General features: G+C 39.3%; 1 protein-coding gene across 1 annotated transcript in view; it reads right to left on the bottom strand.

Moving 5' to 3' along the window:
* Positions 1–17,255, bottom strand: part of adisspb (adipose secreted signaling protein b) — a 33,389-nt gene extending 16,134 nt beyond the window's left edge. Inside the window, exons 1-3 of the mRNA XM_084344736.1 lie at positions 16,897–17,255; positions 11,834–11,937; positions 1,105–1,244 (exon numbers count right to left, since the gene is read on the bottom strand). Of these exons, the coding sequence (XP_084200862.1) occupies positions 1,105–1,244; positions 11,834–11,852 (159 nt within the window). The 5' untranslated portion in view covers positions 11,853–11,937; positions 16,897–17,255. The remainder of the gene's footprint in view (positions 1–1,104; positions 1,245–11,833; positions 11,938–16,896) is intronic.
* Positions 17,256–19,177: the final 1,922 nt, after the last annotated feature.

The raw sequence follows: 19,177 nt of genomic DNA on the forward strand, positions 1-19,177 counted from the left end.
CCACTTAAAGCCTTTTGAAGAGAAAAGTCCTCAATGCCAGAGATGCTGGTTGTATGACACACATCCTGTCCCTCCCCCCTGAAAGCCAATCATCTGCTTTATCACAGCCGAACGGGGAAACATATCAGCTCATCGTGTTGTTGCACTGACGCAAACGCAAAGTTGAGATTCACCTCAGCATCACCCAATTTCAGTGTTTCCCACACATATGTTTTACTTTGGTGGCCCGCCCAGGTCCTAGTGGACAATCTTTCCTCAATTTAGTGCATCTGCAGATCAACTTTTAACAGCCATGGAAGAAGCGTTTAAAGAATTTTAGATCATATGTAACTTGTGACTCTGTAAGTGCAGTTTTTATGTCCTGTTGACCATTTAAAATGAAGTTCTGGCTCTCACCTCATCCATTTAGATATGAGCCTGGTCTTGTTAGCCCGAAATACCTGCCTGGGGTTGTTGCCAAGATGGCTGCCGACTGTTAGTATTACTGTTAGTTCTCATGATTTGGGAGAGAAAAGTATTTTTGAAACCATTTTGGTATCTTACATCAGCAACTTCAAAACTGCAGCCAAATACATTTAAACCCAATTATCTGCACCAAAAAGTAAATCTAAACCCGGTGTCCCTTAAAAATGTCTGTGGACAGGGTCACACGTAGTAACTTGTTGTAATGATGACACAATTATTAAGATTTTATTTGGCTAATATCACAGTGGTCTTATAATTTTGGCAATATCTTGACTTACATGCCAACACAACTTGTCTAAGTTTTCACAATCCTGCTTTTAGACTAAAGCAGTGGTGCCTGAATTGACCGTTACCATCATTATTGGATTTACAAATCTTATTTTCTGCGTAATCACATCAAGCAAATGACGGGAACTGAAGACAAACAGGATACAGAGTTATTTATCTCAGCCTTTATCAGTCAGACAGGAGCGTTAAGCCCTCGCTGCCCTTAGCCTGTCAGTGGACTGACTGTAAGATGACTGTGCTGCGATTGAAGATAACACTGATGGTAAGAGGTTGGAGCAGGATTGTCTTTCCTGTGTCTTTGTTAAGACAGAATAACATCGAATGGCTATGAAGTGTCAGTCTATTGCACACCTTGACCATGAAGTTGCCATCATCCTCCGGAGTCACCATGACGACGGAGTCATGCAGCTTTTCGTCAAAGTGAACGTGTGATGAGGCTCCGGCAGCGGGGGGCTCCTCCGAGAAGCGCACGCCTCCTGCCTTCGCACAACCTGAGTGAGAGGGAAGAGGAGAGAGCGGCTGAAGGTCGAACATTAACAAACACACCGAATCCCTTTAAAGGAGGAGAAGAGGCATTAAACCGTGGAGGTCGACTCCTTTCACCGACATAGTGGAGTGTGCAGCAGAGCGCTTTACAAAAGCAGCCACTTAAACCTTCTTCGGGTTTGAGCCGTCTGAATATTTCCTTGTTGTTGTGTGTTAAGTGTTATCAGTGATGTTATCAAATTTGAACTTGAAGACTATATGATGCAGACCTGTTCTGCTTTCTAGCTAACAGGGGCAGTTACAGGCCACCTGCAGGCTTATTTCAGCATTAAAAGATTTAGGCGAGAAAAATATATAAATAGTTCGGTGGGTTCAAACTCCTATAGATTAATGCCAGAAGTACTTACAGAGCAAGAAATCAGCTTATAACCTTTCAAAAGAGCCCAAAACCATGCCCTTACTCCACAACAGCTTTGAATTTACTTCTTGAATTTTACGTTCTAGGATAATTTTACATTCATGTCCAGGAATAACAACAGGTTAGTAAAATCTGGATAAAAGTCTTGAGGTATTTGGTGCAATCTCCTTTTGTATTTATGATGCCATATCTCAAAATAACAAAGACATACAAAGATAATAATCAAATGGGATTGGGGACAAGGCTTTGGAGATCCACCACCCTGTGATTGGGACACGCCAACGTAAATGGTTACAAATGGCTTCCAAATATCTGTCTACTGTGGAGGACACCGTGTATGAAAGGGTTAAATACCAGTGATTGCGGTCCCCTGCTGATATGGAGTTTCCTAACGTATAAATATTTATAAATATAAAAATACTTGACTACAGAGCGACTACAGACCACTGGCAGCTCTAATAGAGTTTGAACCCTTGAGATAAACAATATACAGATTGCCTTATAAATAATTTGTTTATTAAGATGATCTTAGACTTCTAGCACATACATTGTCAAGCAATCTTACCTTTACAATAAAAAATGCAAAATGCACTATGCCAGTCTCCGTAGTGTCAAAATAAACGGAGTTAAAGAGGTTTATTCTTTCAAGCTAAACATATTATTCCCCTTCAGGTTTGAGGGCTCTCCTATGACACTGAGGCACACTGATATTTATTGTTCTCCGGCCCAGGCATTTATTCATTCCCAGTGCGAATAATGGAAACTCTCCAAATAAACCCCCTCCTCTCAAAAAACAATAACTCTCTATGACAACAAACAGTCTGAAGTTTTGCTCTAGGGGCTTCAAGTCTTGATTATAGAGCATCACTTTCCCAGACCTTAAAGGAGAGTGAGACATGTGCAGAAGCTCAACAACAAGACGTAGACAAACCGTTACGAGGAATACATTGTCCTCCTCTGGTGTATTTACACGACCTTTTAAATGTTTATCAAATATCCTTTTAAGAGGAGCCACTGGGACTCATCCATCACTTAAATTTGGAGAGCATTTCCCGGAGAAGCCGGCTACTGCAGTCTGTTTGTGTGCAAATTGGACGATGAGATTACCATATCCAGCATCACCCTGTCTACTTCCTGGGCACCATGTGTCTTATTACCATCTTTCCAATTATTCTAGATTTATTCAAAAACTTCAAAGGTTCTTCAAACAGCAGTATGACGCTATGCTGTAGCTTTGTTTTGGAGCCAGTTTTACTAACTGCCAACTCTATCAAGTACTGTGCGAAAACAAAGCATAGATATGTGTTTTAAGCTCTGATTTAAGCACCTAGTCACCTAAAGTGAAAATACGCTTAACTCTTGAAGTAGGTCTTTTGGCTCTACTCGTCAGGCACGGGTGTATTTACGCCCAGACTCATAGGGTGTGAGAGCAAACACATGGGGCCATTTCCACCAGCACAATAAACAGGTATCTGGAGTCAACATTATTAATTCAGTGAGATAGATGCTGGCTTAATTAGGCTGGTGCACAGCAATCACGGCTGCAGATGGAGGATTTTACATTTTTACATTTTCTCATCTTTAGACTGGACTTAACCATGTTTTTAAAGCTTTCGAAGTGCACACAACTAGTTTAAGATAAAGCAAAACTGAAGGTATCACCTATGTTAAAGTTACAATTACTTTAAATACAAACTTACTAAGTATTTAAATAAAACGTTATGCCTATTGCTTAAAAAAAAGGTCCTAAAAACAAATGTTCTCAATCATGTTATCACTATAACGATGGAGTCCTACGTTAAGCTTCAATTTTCTCTTGACGGTTGTGGGACAGTTGCTTACGTCGCCAGATCACTGTCAATCAAATGTGACAAACCACAAACACCCAGCTTTATCTCTTAAAGGTGTAATGTGTGACATGAAGAAAATGGAGTGGAAGCACTGCTCCGTCTTTTCTGGTGATCTGAAGCTAATTTTCCCTGTTGTTATAAGTGCACGGGGCATTGTCGAGACAAAAACAGGACTAATAATGTGTGGTGAATAATAAGAGATATCATTGGAGATCACGGAGGTTCCCATAGGAATGAATGGACTTACAGATGTACAGAGGCATGGACATAGCATGAAAAATGTTTAAAAAAATGACCTTGTCTGTGTCGGTGTTTCTTACAATGACGACAACAACTCTCATGAGTCCTCTCTACTTCTGTCTTTTGTTTTCACTGTCTGGATTGAGACCCACAGCAGCAGAAAGTATATACGGTGTGTTAAATAAAGATCCATCCCGGATGTTTTCTTTTTCAAATATTCACTGGTTGTTGGGGATATTCAGCCATATATACTGTACCTTTGAAATAAAGTTTTCAGACTTTAACTCCTATTTAGACTTTAATCAGGTTTTCTTGCCAGCCAGACAGTTGGGGAGATTTCATTCTTTTATGTCTATTTCCAAAAAAGCTTTAAGCTGGAATACGCCTCTGCTTTTCTTTGAAAAATATTGGCAGGCATTTCTCCCTCGTCATATCTGGACCAGCAAATATTCCTTTAAGCAAAACGAGATTTTTGTCAAAAGAGGATAATTTGACAGGCCAACACGAGGTGAAACTGGTGCCACATGTTGCCATGAAGCCTGGTGATAATGTAACATTTAACCTGAAGATCAATCCAGTGGAAACATAATTAATTTTTCATACCAAAACAACCAGTTTCATGTATATTTGTGTTGTTCCTGAAGACCTGTATACTTGCTCTAATGCATTTAAATGAATTAATATGCTGACTTACAGTATTGTCCTTGCATTACATGTAGCACAGGCCATCGCTGTCCCTCTTGGGCCCAGTTCCACTAAACTTTTATACAGACTCATATTAGAGATTAGAAATCCGTGCTATCAGCAATCTGGGTCACAATAATGAGTTCAGTGGTTACATAATGTTCCATATGTGCAGGATCACTGCGTTCGAGTAGAAAGTGGAAATGAGACACAGGGGGGTGTTATATTAAAATGATATGTAATATCTAAAGCTCTCAACAAGAGATAGCGCAGAACACCTTGCGATATTAACAATATCCCAGAGTGGACCTTCTGATCCCACATATATGAAAGATGTCGACTGAACTGAAGCAGGCTCTATGTCTTATTCCTGCGATATTAGACAGCGCAATTTCCCAAGTCTTTTCCAAATTCAGATGAGGGTTAACAAAAGTCAGGGTAGGTTGATATTCTTAAATGAGTTTTCTTATCTGACGCTGTGCCTGAAAATTCATATATTAATGTGAAAATTATAAATGGGTCATTTTAAAAAGTGATATCAAATAATAAAAGTTAATGCTGATAATGAAGTATGTTAACACATATATTTGATTTAGGGTTGAGTGTTCAGGGCTGTATTATGTAGCGTATAGATGTATGTGTTAACGACCTGGAGACAGTTTAATGACCGTTTTCCCCAAATTAAGGCTCAATGGATGGAAACCCTCAACATTTATTTGATTTTAGGTGTGAATATTGCTATATTTGATTCAATTTTCTAAATACACCAGAATATTTAAGAATGAATTTTGTTATGCTGTTGTCTATATGATTGTATACTTAAATTTTCTCCTATGTGATTATCATATTTTTATGTCATTACCATTTTCCAGTATTATACCAGTATTGTATAGATCTGGTTGTAATGTTGTACTTTGTTTAATTTGCGTTCAAACAGTGTTAAACTGATGCGTACATTGCATTTTTTTAATAGTGTATTATGTTATAACAGCGAATAAATGCACAAATGTTGCAGTGGTGAAAGATTAAGATAATTTAACAGTCAGTTTACAGGTTAATGTAATAATTTGTTTATTTGAAGTAACTATGTGAAACAATTTTCTGCTTTTCTGTTTTATATGGTTGTAAATGTCATATCTTTTTTGCTATTTTCTGATATTTTAGAGTCTAAAGGGTTAATTGAATTATCACAGAATCAATCAAAAGATTAAATAATTGAAAAAGGTATTTTTATCAGCTACGATTTAAAAGTCATACAATGAGAATCATTTTCATCTTGCATGCTGGAAAATCGTTTTTACAGCTCAACGATGTATCCTGCCTGCCAAGTTTGGCACAATCAAAGCTGAGAATGTGTGAATGACCGTTCTGATTACAGAAGTTACACCACAGCTGAGCTTTCATGCCTCACTTCACAAACATCAGATCCAAAAGCACAGAACCACTCACTTTCTGACCGTGCACCCTTAAATTTGGTACACAAGTCTGAATAGTGCTGGCGTTATTTTCTGCACTGTGCTTTCTACACCGCCTAAATATTTTCTGGAAAGCCCGATGCCCTCAGTGAACCTCACATCGCACATGCAGCACCATTCACAATGACTGGCACCGTGGAAATAAAAGCAGCATCCACGAAAATAAATAGTGTAGCAGCTCAAAGTGGATGTGGAGCTTCTGACTCGTGGACTACGAGATGTTGTGATTTCATGCTGGGTTACAGTGAATGATTAAGATTAAGCGTAAACACTTAATAAGGAAAAGGTGATAAAGATGAACTTCATTATTAAACCTGCTGAGTTTTAAATGGGACCTGCTCTGTTTTTGTAATCTTTTCCTGGTTTTCGTTTATGGCCAACTGTGAGACAGTGGCGAGAACAAAAATTTAAAACACATGAATGAAAGTATTCGCTGCGTGATGGGTGTATTTTTCAGGACCAAGCTCGATATCAAATCCCACGACGGGACCTGTTATTTAAGGTCACTAATCCTGCTGCTATAAGACGCTTTTTGCAGGAAGCCTAGAAGTTGATACAATAGGGCTCCATGACTGTAATTACATTCACACACTGAGCTTAATAATGGCAAGCTTTCATCCAATAAGCCAGTCTATTAGCAGTTAGAGGTTAAAGGGTGCGTTACACCCTCTGGAGTTTGGAAAGCATAAAGAAAGGGGGCTTTAATTTCCAATGAGTCCAACTGAACTGTCTCTCCAACGTTAGGAATTATCCATTCAGGAAATGTGACAGCTGTGAAGACAAACCCAGCAGAGGAATGAGTGTTAGACTCATTATTCAGCTCTGCTAATTTATTGTGTTTCCTTAAAAAAGGGAGAAACGTTTCAGAAGCTGGACATGGCAGTGATGTGATGTGGGTATTTACATGGATTACAATCAAACATGGCTCAAAAAATACAGTAAAGTCACACATTTCAATGCTTTTGTGCAGACCAACCATGATCAGCTGGTTAATTTCAGACATTGGACATAAAATAATTGAAAAACAATATGTCTGTATTGATCTGTAATGTTCTTTCACTGCTGTTAAATCACCACATTTCAACATTTTTATTCTACAAACTAATAACTAACCCCACAAAGGTTGTTTTGGCAGTAACACTTTCTCTGCCACTTATTATGTCCTTTTTAGTCATTAACTTTCAAAGGCAACAATGTCAACACTGCTGCTGAATTAAATGACCCGCTTCATGGCTATTCCCTTTATAATGGCTGACTGAGTCTTTCCAAGAAAGAGCCGCTGGTTGTGGATTAAATCCCCCTTCAAAGTTGCTGCTGTGTTCAATGTTCCTCGAAACAGAAGCACAGAAATTTCCCGGATAACGTCACAGTGCTTTAGGTTAATATGTTATCAGTTTGAATTGGTTTAACTTCTTTTGACAAGGTGCCAATCACAGCAATTGCCCCATAATTGCCAAAGTTTATTCAAAATTCAATCATAATAAAAGAGGCAATTCAATGAAGCTACAAATGATGTTATTTGTTTTTGAAAAAAGGTCGTCTGAAGCTCTAGCTCATTGTTAATGCTGCCTAGAATTGAGTTTTAAACCCTGTGGCCGAATGCGTCCTACTGGATGCACCTTGAGTCCTTTTTAACCTCCCTGCTTTTATGTGCACACCGTTACCTTCGACTTCATTTAAAGAACCGGATATTTTCTAACATTCTGATTTGAGTTGATGATAAAAGCCATGTAAAGAGTTTCATGTATTACATAAAGACATGCAGGTCTTTGGAAAATGAATACAGCTTTTACATCCAGCACCCTCTATATCCAAAATAACTCATAACTCCTGGGTGTAAGTAGCCCAAATGTTCCTAGTTTGTCACGTTGCATACTGCAGTGAGTACTACAGCTCTACTCATCCTGTCCTGGCCTCAGGAGTCCTCTTGGCACAACCTCATTAATTACTTGCTTTGAAAAAGACTCTACTCACAGCCTCAAGTCAAGAGCAATACATATGAACCTTGTTAAAAAGATTTTTAAAAGCAGCACAAGCTGGATCATCAAGACCTTTACAACATTAATGTAACATCCTTTAATGCTTGTGGCACCTGAAAATGCTACCACGTCATTTAACCGCCTCCACATATCTCCTCTGCATTGTCGTCACGGTGGTTATTAAATTGTGGGGCAGCTGGCAGCTATCTGGCACAAGGAACCAGATCTTACACCGGCTTGACTGCTTTATATCAGTCCTTACTCCTTCAGCTCTGACTTTTTAAGTCATATCTGCGTTTGATTCATTTTGCATATACAGCATATAAACAGCAGGCATGAACAATATGCAAAAAAAACAAACATTTTGTGATTATTTTGATATTCAGATTGTAACATGCATCACAATTTTCGTTGAAATGGTAATTTTTCTGCATTTATTTTCACTGAAACATAAAAAAAATGTTGATGATGGGATTTTTGCTGGCCAGACGAGCATGTTCCCTCACAAAGATGTGATTTGTGGGCCAGAGCATCTCTGCAGCACCACAATGATTCATTTATAATGATATATTCTGACCTTTACCTCTATCAAGAAATTGCAGCTCTATGATTTGGATATCGCACCTGGCCATGTTGCGAATTTGATAATATTACGATCATCAAAGCAGCAGTAGAGCTCTGATCCAAGACTCAGTGTCAGGCTCTTTATCACAATACTGAGATCTGTGGCCTTTCCGATGGGTCGTTTAATCTCAGACAAAGCCGGCGCAGGAACACACTTACAGACGTTTACCCTCTCAGTGGTAGCAGACCCATTACTACACAGATGCATGTGCACACACAAATTAATATGTACGCGTGCACGCACACACACGGCCCACTAAACTGGCTTATTTCAGATTAATCTCTATCTACTTCTGTCTCTCCTCTAATCTGTCTGTCTGTATGTCTGCTGAATACTACAGAGCTCTGTTAGCCTGTCATCTCCTCTGAACTCTTCCTCTCTTACCGAGGTGTCAGTGCGCTCCAAATAAATACGGCAGGACCAAAAAGAGGTACCACATCTGGTTTCAATCAACGCCGCTGGACTTTTCCACTCCTTCCTGGTACACCATCAACTGCAATTGATCAGCTGTTGTGCGACGACCAGCATGTTGTGACCACCGTGAATCACAAGCTATTCCAGCTGGTTAGCACATTAATTAACAAACACACCAGGGACTCGAGCATTTATAAAAACACAAATTCAATTATGTTTTAGGTTCACTGCTTGGCAGCCTTGGTTTAGATTGCACTAATCCATCTCTGTCTATCCAGAGACTTACTGCCGCGTTTCCACTGCATGGCACAGCTTGGCTCGCTTGGAGACATCCTTTTTTGGCTTCCACTGGTAAAAGTTGTGGATAATACCTGCTACTTTTTGTAACAATTAGCTCGGTAAAGAGCCGATGTAAAGATTCAGTAAAGTATGATCAGCTCAGAACCCCGCTACACCGACCACCCATGGAGTACGATCGTGTGTGTTGCAAAGTGTTTGCAAAGAAAGTTTAAGGCAACAGAGTTAGTTTCAGCTGCTGTCTGAGCGCTGACAACCACATTAGTGTTTTAAAAATGCTGTTTCTCCTGTTCACATTCAAAGTAATGACGATCTTTCAGCTCATCCACCTGGGAGAGTGTTTGTGCTAACATTTTTCTGCATTAGTGAAGAAAAGGTTAAATATTGTGGCTCTTCAGAGATCCTTGCCTATTGTTAAATTGTTCCAAGGAAACAAGAACAAAGCCAGAGACTACACAATAAAAGCCAGAGAGCTCTTATTTGTAAAATACTTTTATTCTCCCAAAGGTAGCAACACATTCTTACCTCTCCCTGTAAAAAATGAAACAAGCCCTCTTCCTGTGACATTTCAGCCCATCCCAGGTACAGGAAAATTGCAAAATGCCTTCAACAGGAAGTCAATACAGAGGCTCCCTTTGCACTGCCCTTCATACGATGACCTTATCAAAAAGAACAGAACCTGCGGAGTGGTCCTTGAACACAACAAGTACCTGTACTCCACGGGGGAGGAGATGAAGCATATTCATGGTTGTGATAAAAACGCATGATGAGTCATTTACAGCTCTGTGGCAGGTCTTATTCCCATCCATTTTTATTGAGCCCTTCCTGCTTTTGAGGAAATAAATTTGCTTGCCTTCACAAAAATCTGTCGTAAAGCTGTCGACATCGACTCAACACACCCTGTTCCCAAGAAACCCAACCGAGAGGACAAATCAATTGTGAATTTAAATTTAATTGATTTACCTTCCTGGATTGCCTCCAGGATGTCTTACCGATAAAAAAAAAGGGAAAAAAAGGCTCATTTGTGGCTCTCAATCGCAGGGGAAAGATTAACTTGCAGCAGAGTATAGGATTTATAAAACATGATCACTTCCAGGCTTATATACAGGAAGCACTACATTGTCGCATTGAGTATACATGACATTTATATCACAATTGTTGATAAAGTGTTGTGTAAAATCAAATGTAAGAGAGCACTTATGGAACAATCATACACACGGTATGAAACTCCTGAAGCGAGGGATCTCTCAATCCAAACAATGAAAGCAAAAGATGGAGCAGTGTTTCCCACACATATCCTTTAATTGATTTTAATCGGCTAATTAACAAGCTACCTCCTAACGCCGCTTGCCTGCTGCTACAACAAGAGAATAGCCGAACGACGAAGAAATCAGATAACATTGCTGGGAGAGAAACAAAACACACCCGCTACAAGCTCACAGCCTTTCTGTTGGGAGTTTCACGACATTGTGACATAACGTAGGATCATGGGAGTTATCTTTATTGTTAAACAACCGCTGCTGATGAAAATCTGAGGTGATCAGGCAGAAATCTTCAAGGATGAGGTAATGTCTTACATGATGAGATTTATTTATGTTAAGTTTGGTCCTGTTCATCCAAATCCATGATTCAATTAGATTTTTCGACTTAAACATCTGTGTTTCAGCACTAATGACTACGCCATTGTTAGACTATCACATCTGGATTTGTTGAGATCAACAGATCGTTGGTTTTAAGCTCCAACAACTGTCATTTACATTTTGAAATTCGCAGAGATAAAAACTAAGAAAAACAGCTCAACTTTTGCCGATTAGGGTGAGGCGAGTACAAATGATACTCAACAAAAATAAAGATTCCAGAGTTACACAGGAAATAACCCCCCTTTAGGGATTTATTAATGAACAACAAAGATAGATATTCAGTTTCTCAAATCTTTCCCAAGTAAACCCTCTTCCCAACAAATCAAACAAAGGACTTATGAAAAAGAAAATAAACCCAAAACATCAGCTGCTAATCTTCACATTCCCATCTTCTAATTTAATGTTTCCCAGTACGTTATAGCGACAGGCGACCAAATAAAAATGTTATCTTTATTTCTCTTCAACATTGTTGGAAACATTCGGGACAATGTGAGTACACAATTCATAAAACTAATAACCTAACAAAGGATAGTTGTTTTAAAACATATTAATGCTGAAATGTTGCATATTATATCTTTAAATGGAATAAGACACAGAGTATGAGGAATCTGAAAAATAGGAACAGTAGACTGGTTTTCTTTCTGTTACCAGACTTGACTGGTTAGGACTTCCTCTGTTCTTCCCTCACTTGCCCTCAAATAAATGCATGCAATTAATTATGCAGCCTGTTGCAACATGATTGATTAATTTAAAAAAAACGTCAGATTAAATCCTGAGAAAGTCGATAAGCCCAGACTGGCTACATCTTAAATATTAACCACTATCCTGTTTTCTTCAAAGCAGCATCTGCAATTTAAAATGTTTCCACAGTTTCCAAAAGCTTCAGAAAAATCAAAACAACGACTTAAAGTACCTAAATATTAAAGACTTCACAGGTATTAAAACAGGTCAATGAATACAATCATAACTCACTTTTCTTAGCAGCAGCCATGTCACAGGAATCGGTCCAGCACAGTCACACTTGGACACACACTGTCACAGCCTAGTCATCTCAGCAGTGTGACCTCAGAACGACCCTGCAAAACAAGTTAGGATAAAAGAAACGATGAGAGCAGCATTTAGTTTTATATAGAGAGCGGAGGAGAGAAGGTGACAGAAAACAATAGGCGATGATTAGATCAACTGAACAGCCCTGGAAGATAAGGAGGAAGGTTGTAGCTGAGAGACGAATAAAATGGGGAAATAGCAGCTCGTCACAGTCAGCTTCTCTGGGTGTTTTTCTTTATAAATCATGACCGCAGGTTAGCCTGTGTTTCAGCTGCAGGCACAGCTGTGCAGTACTAGTCAAGCCAGGAGTATCAGCGACTCCCGACCGAGGCTTCAATTAAAGGAAAACAACAAAACAGTCTAAGAGGATTAGCCGGGGACTGAAGCTGCTGTATGTGGGCTTCGCACAGATGGAAAAGGTTCATCATGTCTCTGGGAGGTGCTTAATATAAATATAGATATAAAGAAAAGACACATTATAGGGCATAATAGAAATGTAATGGCAGTACATAAGTGAAAGGGATCGCAGTTGGCAGGTCTATGTAATCTTCTGCTGTAATAATACTCAAGGCCAGCCTTTAATTTCAGGCTGGAGTTCAGTTTCTCCAAAGCTGTGATTTTACATACTATGAAAAACCAGGTGAGAGCTGTACATGAACACAACACACACTCATTACTTCACTACACAACCCCCGCTCATGTTTAAGAAGTGCGATGTTGTTGGTACAATCCTGCTGATTGTGGCAGGAGTATCTGTAAAAGTGAAGCAAGTGAAAAACCAGGAACTTAGCTAAGTCCTTACAAACTAAATCCTTAGCTGATGCCCCGCAAGAATTGAAGCAGCAACTAATGCTATTATTATGTCAACTGGTGCTTTGTGAAAATCAGCTTGAGCGCCATCTTTAACTACACAGGCAGCACTGATAGCACCAGCGCCGCTACCACTACTCTTTTTTACACAGAACATATACATAAATGCATATTTAAGCCACAAAGCCAGTAGATGCTGTAACAGCTGTTAGATATTCGATATTGTGTAAAAACATCGCTTACGGTGATAAATATCGCAATATTCAATAATATCTAATATCGACCCAAGCTTAGTAAACATCAGTACCAATATATCTACAAAGTCACCAAAAGACCAAAGTTGATATGCATGTTTGGAAGGGCCAAGTTAAAAAAAAAACAGTTGCGCTGCAATGATTAGTCGACAAAAAATATCAAACATTTGACAGCTTCTTAAATGTCAGGATGTGCTGCTTTTCTTTGTCCTTGAGGATAGTAGATTTAGACCATTGGTTGGACGAAAGAAGCAAAATAAAGAATCTAAGAATTAAGAAAATTTGGGCTTGAAAAAAATTAGATTTTTGACATTTTTTGACCAAAATAACTGGCTGGTAAATCAGCAACTAGTCCTTTTTTGTGTGTTTTCATTGCTTCCACTCATTGGCTTTGTTAGCCCTCCTCAAGAGCATAAAGATTCTCACACACATACAGACTCGGCACATGTTTTCACATCATGGTCAAGATTTATTGACTTTTTATTTCAATAGAGGACTTGAAGGATTTTTTCCTTCAAGATCAAAACTAAGTTTTCTCAACAAACACTGTGAATATAACGAATGTTCACTGCTGTGAATTGAGCCAAAGCAGCAACCTGAACCAAAGCTGAAGAGTCTTTCTCACACTCTTTATGCCAGCAAAGCTAATGCCTGATCTCAGAACAGATAGTTGAAGGATCAGACTCATGTATATCGTATTTCAATCTTATTCCAATCTGGAAATATCAACAACAAGGCGATGCTTCACTGAAAAAACAGCCTTGGACATGTTCTTGTTCAAAACTACCCACTGCACAAAGTCTGTCCTTGTTCTTAAAATTCTGCTATTTCTTTTTGTTGGTGGTAATTCTGTTAAATTGCTCCGTTTACACATTTTCTAACAGGAACCACTCACATTTACAAGAACAGTGACACCAAGAAACACTTGTGGTTTGCACTTCCTTCTTTTAAAAGCTCAGAGGCTGGGAACAGGTTTTTTCTTTGCTTGCTGCCCCTCGGAGGAAGGGGTGACACATCATGGAAGAGAAAGCTTTCAATGCCACATCCACTGAGAACAGTTAGGAATCAGAGGATGATCTAGTTCTTACGGTCTGAAATGTCGGTGCCGTTTCGGGTGCCTAAATGGGTCGCTATGATTAGAAAAACCACTGATGGGATTCAAACACATATGTCTCCACCTGTGAGAGCTGCAGTGCGACACGTTAAGTGTTTCTGATTGGATGGAAGTTGTGCAAAAACTTTGCAAGCTTACAGGTGTTTACGTACACGATTTAGCACAGTCGTGACCATCCTTTATAGACTGTATTGTTTTTGGACGAAAAGTAGGAACGCAGCAACATCATTAAAAAGGAATCCAATGGGGAAAGATACACAAGCAGTCAGACAGTCAGAGAGGCTTTGAACAAACTCCCAGGTTACACTCGTAACAACCACTTCTTTGTTCAACTTATTCCTCCCACACCTGTGCACAGTCTTCCTGAGCAGTCACGGATTATTACAGACATCACAGGTTCACTCACTTTACCTCCAAATACAGATCTAGCTTCACTGTTGGCCTGCTTACAATCAGTCAAATCACCTGACTGCTTGTGTGTCTTGCCCTGTCAGACTTTAATGTCCCAATGCTTCCAAAAAGTTACAAAAATATAACCCCTGTTGTTCAAGAACAGGTTTGTCTTGTCAAGCTGTAGTTATCTCTTTAAGTTTATTTGATTCAGCCATCATAAAACTTGGAAAACTGGGTTATTGATTTTGAACATACAAACATATACCAAAGTGTTTATATGAGGGTTTTCTTACGTGGTCAAACCCGCTAAAAATAGACAATTGAGTCCCTTTTGTTGAGTTTGCCTTTCTATTGTTTTCGTTTTTGGTGTGTCGCGTTCAACTTCACGAACTTGACTTCAAGGTGTCATAGCATCATTAAGGAAAAGGGGCAAAAATGAGTGTGTCCACCCAGATGTCATGTTTCCATCACAACAAATCAGAGCTACAGCCGATAAATAACCGTGACTGCCGACTCAATTAACAGGTATGATTGTGCCCTTTCCCAATGAAGACAAAGGCCAGGTGTTAGTGGATGTTAGTGTCCAGTGTTAATGTGCTTCAATCCATTACCCCAATGGATTGATGCACAGGATGAATTGGCGTGTCAACCAGGGCAGCTGTGACCAAATTTGGTGGTTTGTGTGGTTAAAGATACTCTACCACACAGATGTGTAAGCCCAATTTACAATAACCTTCAAAGGGTGTGAGCACTGAACTTCATTTACCCCCTTATTTAAATTCTGAAGCCAAGCTTTGTCAGATGACAGCTCTCCCTCAGCCCTGTGTCACAGTTGACAAATTAAAATAGCAGATGCCACAGCGAGCAGCAACAGGTAGCCATCTCCTGCTCTGAATTCATACTTGTTATTCTGGGAAAGTGATTTAATCTCCTGCATGTGGAACAGACACACGCTGGGAGTGACAGAAAACATAACATTTACTGTGAGGTTAATGTCTCACTATAACGTTAACAAAGTATATACCCGTGGGCTTTACATTTGTTCTTTATTGCACCAGTCAGTGCTCTCTTACTAGAGCTTAAACAATCAGGTATTCATTTAATAGTTCACAACAAATCGATTAATTGTTCCAGCTACATTATTTTTTTCATCTTTTGTAATGGTAAGCTGAATATCTGTGAGGTTCAGATTGTAGGTCAGAAAAAAGAAGCAATTTAAATAAGTTAACTTGAGCTTAAAGAACTGGTGATGGGCATTTTCATCATCTTCTGGCATTTTTGGACACTAAACAGTCAATCGAGATGAGAGAACAATCTGCAAGACCATTTAAAATGATAGTCATTAGTTGCAGCCGGAAATCAGTATAAAGTTGACGTCACCATGACATTGTTATCCCTGTATATACACTCAAGTTACACTGAATCTGTGGACAATGACTCACTGGACTGCTTCTTTATTCCTGTACAAAACCTACCATATAAACTACATCATTAGTTGTAATCCAACAGCCCTTCAATAAAATCCTAGCTGAATGCAGGTTATAACGATTTAAGTTTTGTTGAAACTGATTTAGAGAGATGCTGATTCAGTTTTAAGGTCATTTGGAAGCTGTTTGATAATATGATGTGAAACTGAGAAGTGTTTGTTATCTTTTGTCCTCCCTGGTTATATAAGTGAGGGTAGACTAGACTGGTAATGTGAGTGTGGGATCAATCAACCATTATCAAAAGCATTAGTAGTCACAATAGTAGCATATTATAATGCCTTCTTGTACTCATTTCTTTCATTTGCATTAGTTTAGGCACTTTATAAGGCATTTAATGCCTTTTAATGTGACTTAAAAGGGCACTATGTAGTTTTGGAGAAGAAATTCAAACTCAGAATTTTAATATTTACAATATAAATAAGGTAATAACACAAACTCATAAATATTTATATCATTTTCCCATAACTGAATAAACAAGCTGTTCTCAGAGTTAAATACAGTCCCCAGAACATTGTTTGAAGCTAGGAAGGTGGCAGGGTCCGCCACATATAAACAAAGTAAAACAGTATGACAGTCCTTTAAGTTCAGTTTGTTTATTCAGTCATAAAAAACAAACAAAGAGAGTTTGTTTACTTTAGCTTGTTTAGACATAAAATGTCTACCCCAAAACTACATAGTGCACCTTCAAGTAGCATTAATAATAACTACGGTTTGACAGTGTTTTGACACACACATAACACAGCATGCAGACACAACTAACGTCACTGCAATCAACATTAATATCAGTTGGCGTCAGAGCAACATAAACATGAATCTACATGTTAGCTAGCCTTCCTGAAAGATGACTCCGTCCTTGCTAGGTGCGCGCGAATAAAGTTCCCGTCAACTGTCAACGCACATTTCTGTTGTTTTGTTGTCCGTCGAGCTTACCTTGCTTCATCCACGGAGGCTGAAACTCGGGCACCGAACTGTACAGACAACCGACAACCGTGTGTGAAAGCGTTGTTTGGTTACAGGGAGTCCAGCTAGTACAACACCCAGCAGCAGCAGCAGCAGCTCAGACCACAAGCCGACGCCTCCACTCCCCTCTTCTCTCCACTACACTTTCTCTAACGGACAATTTCCGCATTTGATCACGTGGTTCGCTCGGGGCTCCTCGCGTGTCGCTTACAACCCTGTGTTGTTGTTTTTTTCCCCCCACAAATAGTTAAATATATTAAACGCTCCGCTGGTCAACTGAGACACCTGAGCCGCTCCTCTCGACTCCGTGTCGCTGACAAGTGGAGCTCGGAGCCGGTTGTGAAGCAGCGGCTGGCCTCCCTCCCTCTCTCTCTCTCTCTCCAGCTCCATCCATCCATCCACCAGGGCGGCATTGTAGTGCGAGGGCGCCATCTTGTGGCAGTTTACCCACGTAGCACAATACCACAAAGCTCAATTAAAATGTTGAATTAACATATATTTTTAAAAAAACTGTATTTCTATATTGATTAATCTCTTTTGTTCTGCTCTTTTTAAAAGTGTTGTTTTGGATTTGAATGTACTAATGTGAAATTACTTGTTCTTACCTTTTTTCTGTACAGCACCTTGAATCTACTTCTGTGTATGACACCTGCTTTATTAATAAAATTGCACCCTCTCTTGACCCCCCTGTTTAAATTTAAACCCTGTACCTGGGTCCAGTCTATGAGGCCAAACTTTCTTCAAACATACAGTACAAATAACAATAAATAGGCCCAATTACTTTAATACATTTTAGAGGTTTTTGACTTGAATATTTCACACTTTCTGACTTTAAAAATATACTCTTCTCATTTTCAAAGGGAATTATTGTGCCCTTTTCCACCATTACATTTATCTGACAGCTTAGTAACAACTTAATATGTCGACAAAACTGACATTATGTTTTTTCTTGTTACAGAATACACACTGACCAACAGTGTTGGACATATATATGCATGAGTAACAGTGATTATTACTTTTTTTGTTTCATTTGGTGAGGTACATAGTGTTTAGCGTACAGTCCTGACATGCAGATTATCAATAGGCTACGTCACGGATCGTGCGTAACGGTTCGTTACAAAATCCCTGTTTTACAGGTATAACTCGTAAATAACTAAAATACAATAAATAAAACAATGCAAAACAAGACGCATACACACTGGGAGATGTTAGACTTGTTATGGACCGACAGAGAAAACTACTTTAATTGAAAACCTAAATCTTTGTGATTTGGACGAAGTTACGACATTTGCGCATCTTGTTTATCTTCCCCGGCAGCACACCGCTCTCCTCCGCCCCCGCACACATCGTTCCCGGATGGAGGAGAAGGTTACGCAGGTGTGTAGAAGTCTCTCTAGTTTCGTTAAACTTTGTTAAAACTATGTCTCGTTTAAAGACGAAGGATTAATGCATGTATCGGGTAAGATTTCGACTCGGACAAGGCATTTCACTCGGCTTTATTTGATTAAGTGGATGCGCCCCCGGAGGCCAAACGCCGAGCACCAACGCACATCGAGGCGACGTTAGCTAGCTAACGCTAACGCTAGCTAACGTCACGCACGTCTCCAAGGTAAGAATTCGTCTAAATGTTAATGGCTGGTTACTTTTAAACTGTGTCAGAAAATAATACACGTTTTGTTCGGTGAAATGTCATTGTTTATGTGGGAGTAATTACTGCGTGCGTCATTGCTTGTGAGTGAAAAAGGCTAGCGTGAATGTCTGCGAACATGGCGGCGCTAGCATAGCGCGGTTCACATTAATTAGCGTTAAGCAGGTGTTAATAACTCGGTTTTAACAGTAGGTATTACCAAGAGTTTATTCTTTTAAGCTGTAAATGTGGGTGAGTCTTGTGTTTTAAATGTGCTGTGCGAAGACGCACTTGTGACATTTTGAGTGAAAGGGGGCAGAGTTGGTAGTCGAAACTTATGCAAGGTCAGGTCAACACATGGTTGTTGTCGCAGCCATTTTGAGTGTTGGTGAAGGCTTACTAGGAAATGATACAGCTTTACTGTCTTTCACTAAACAAGGATGTAAGAGAAGTAATGTATCCTTTTTGACATGGCAAAAGCATTTTCTGTGCATTATTTCATGTGGCATTTTTTATTTTCCGAGGCATACCTTTGTAACAGAGGACAGTTAATCGACAGTATGTACAAAAAATAATAAATCTTACAATTTCTTATGACTTTATCTTTTATAAAACAAATATTTG

Source organism: Pagrus pagrus (genome assembly GCF_965226575.1).
Source record: "Pagrus pagrus genome assembly, chromosome: 22".
Taxonomy (NCBI): Eukaryota; Metazoa; Chordata; class Actinopteri; order Spariformes; family Sparidae; genus Pagrus; species Pagrus pagrus.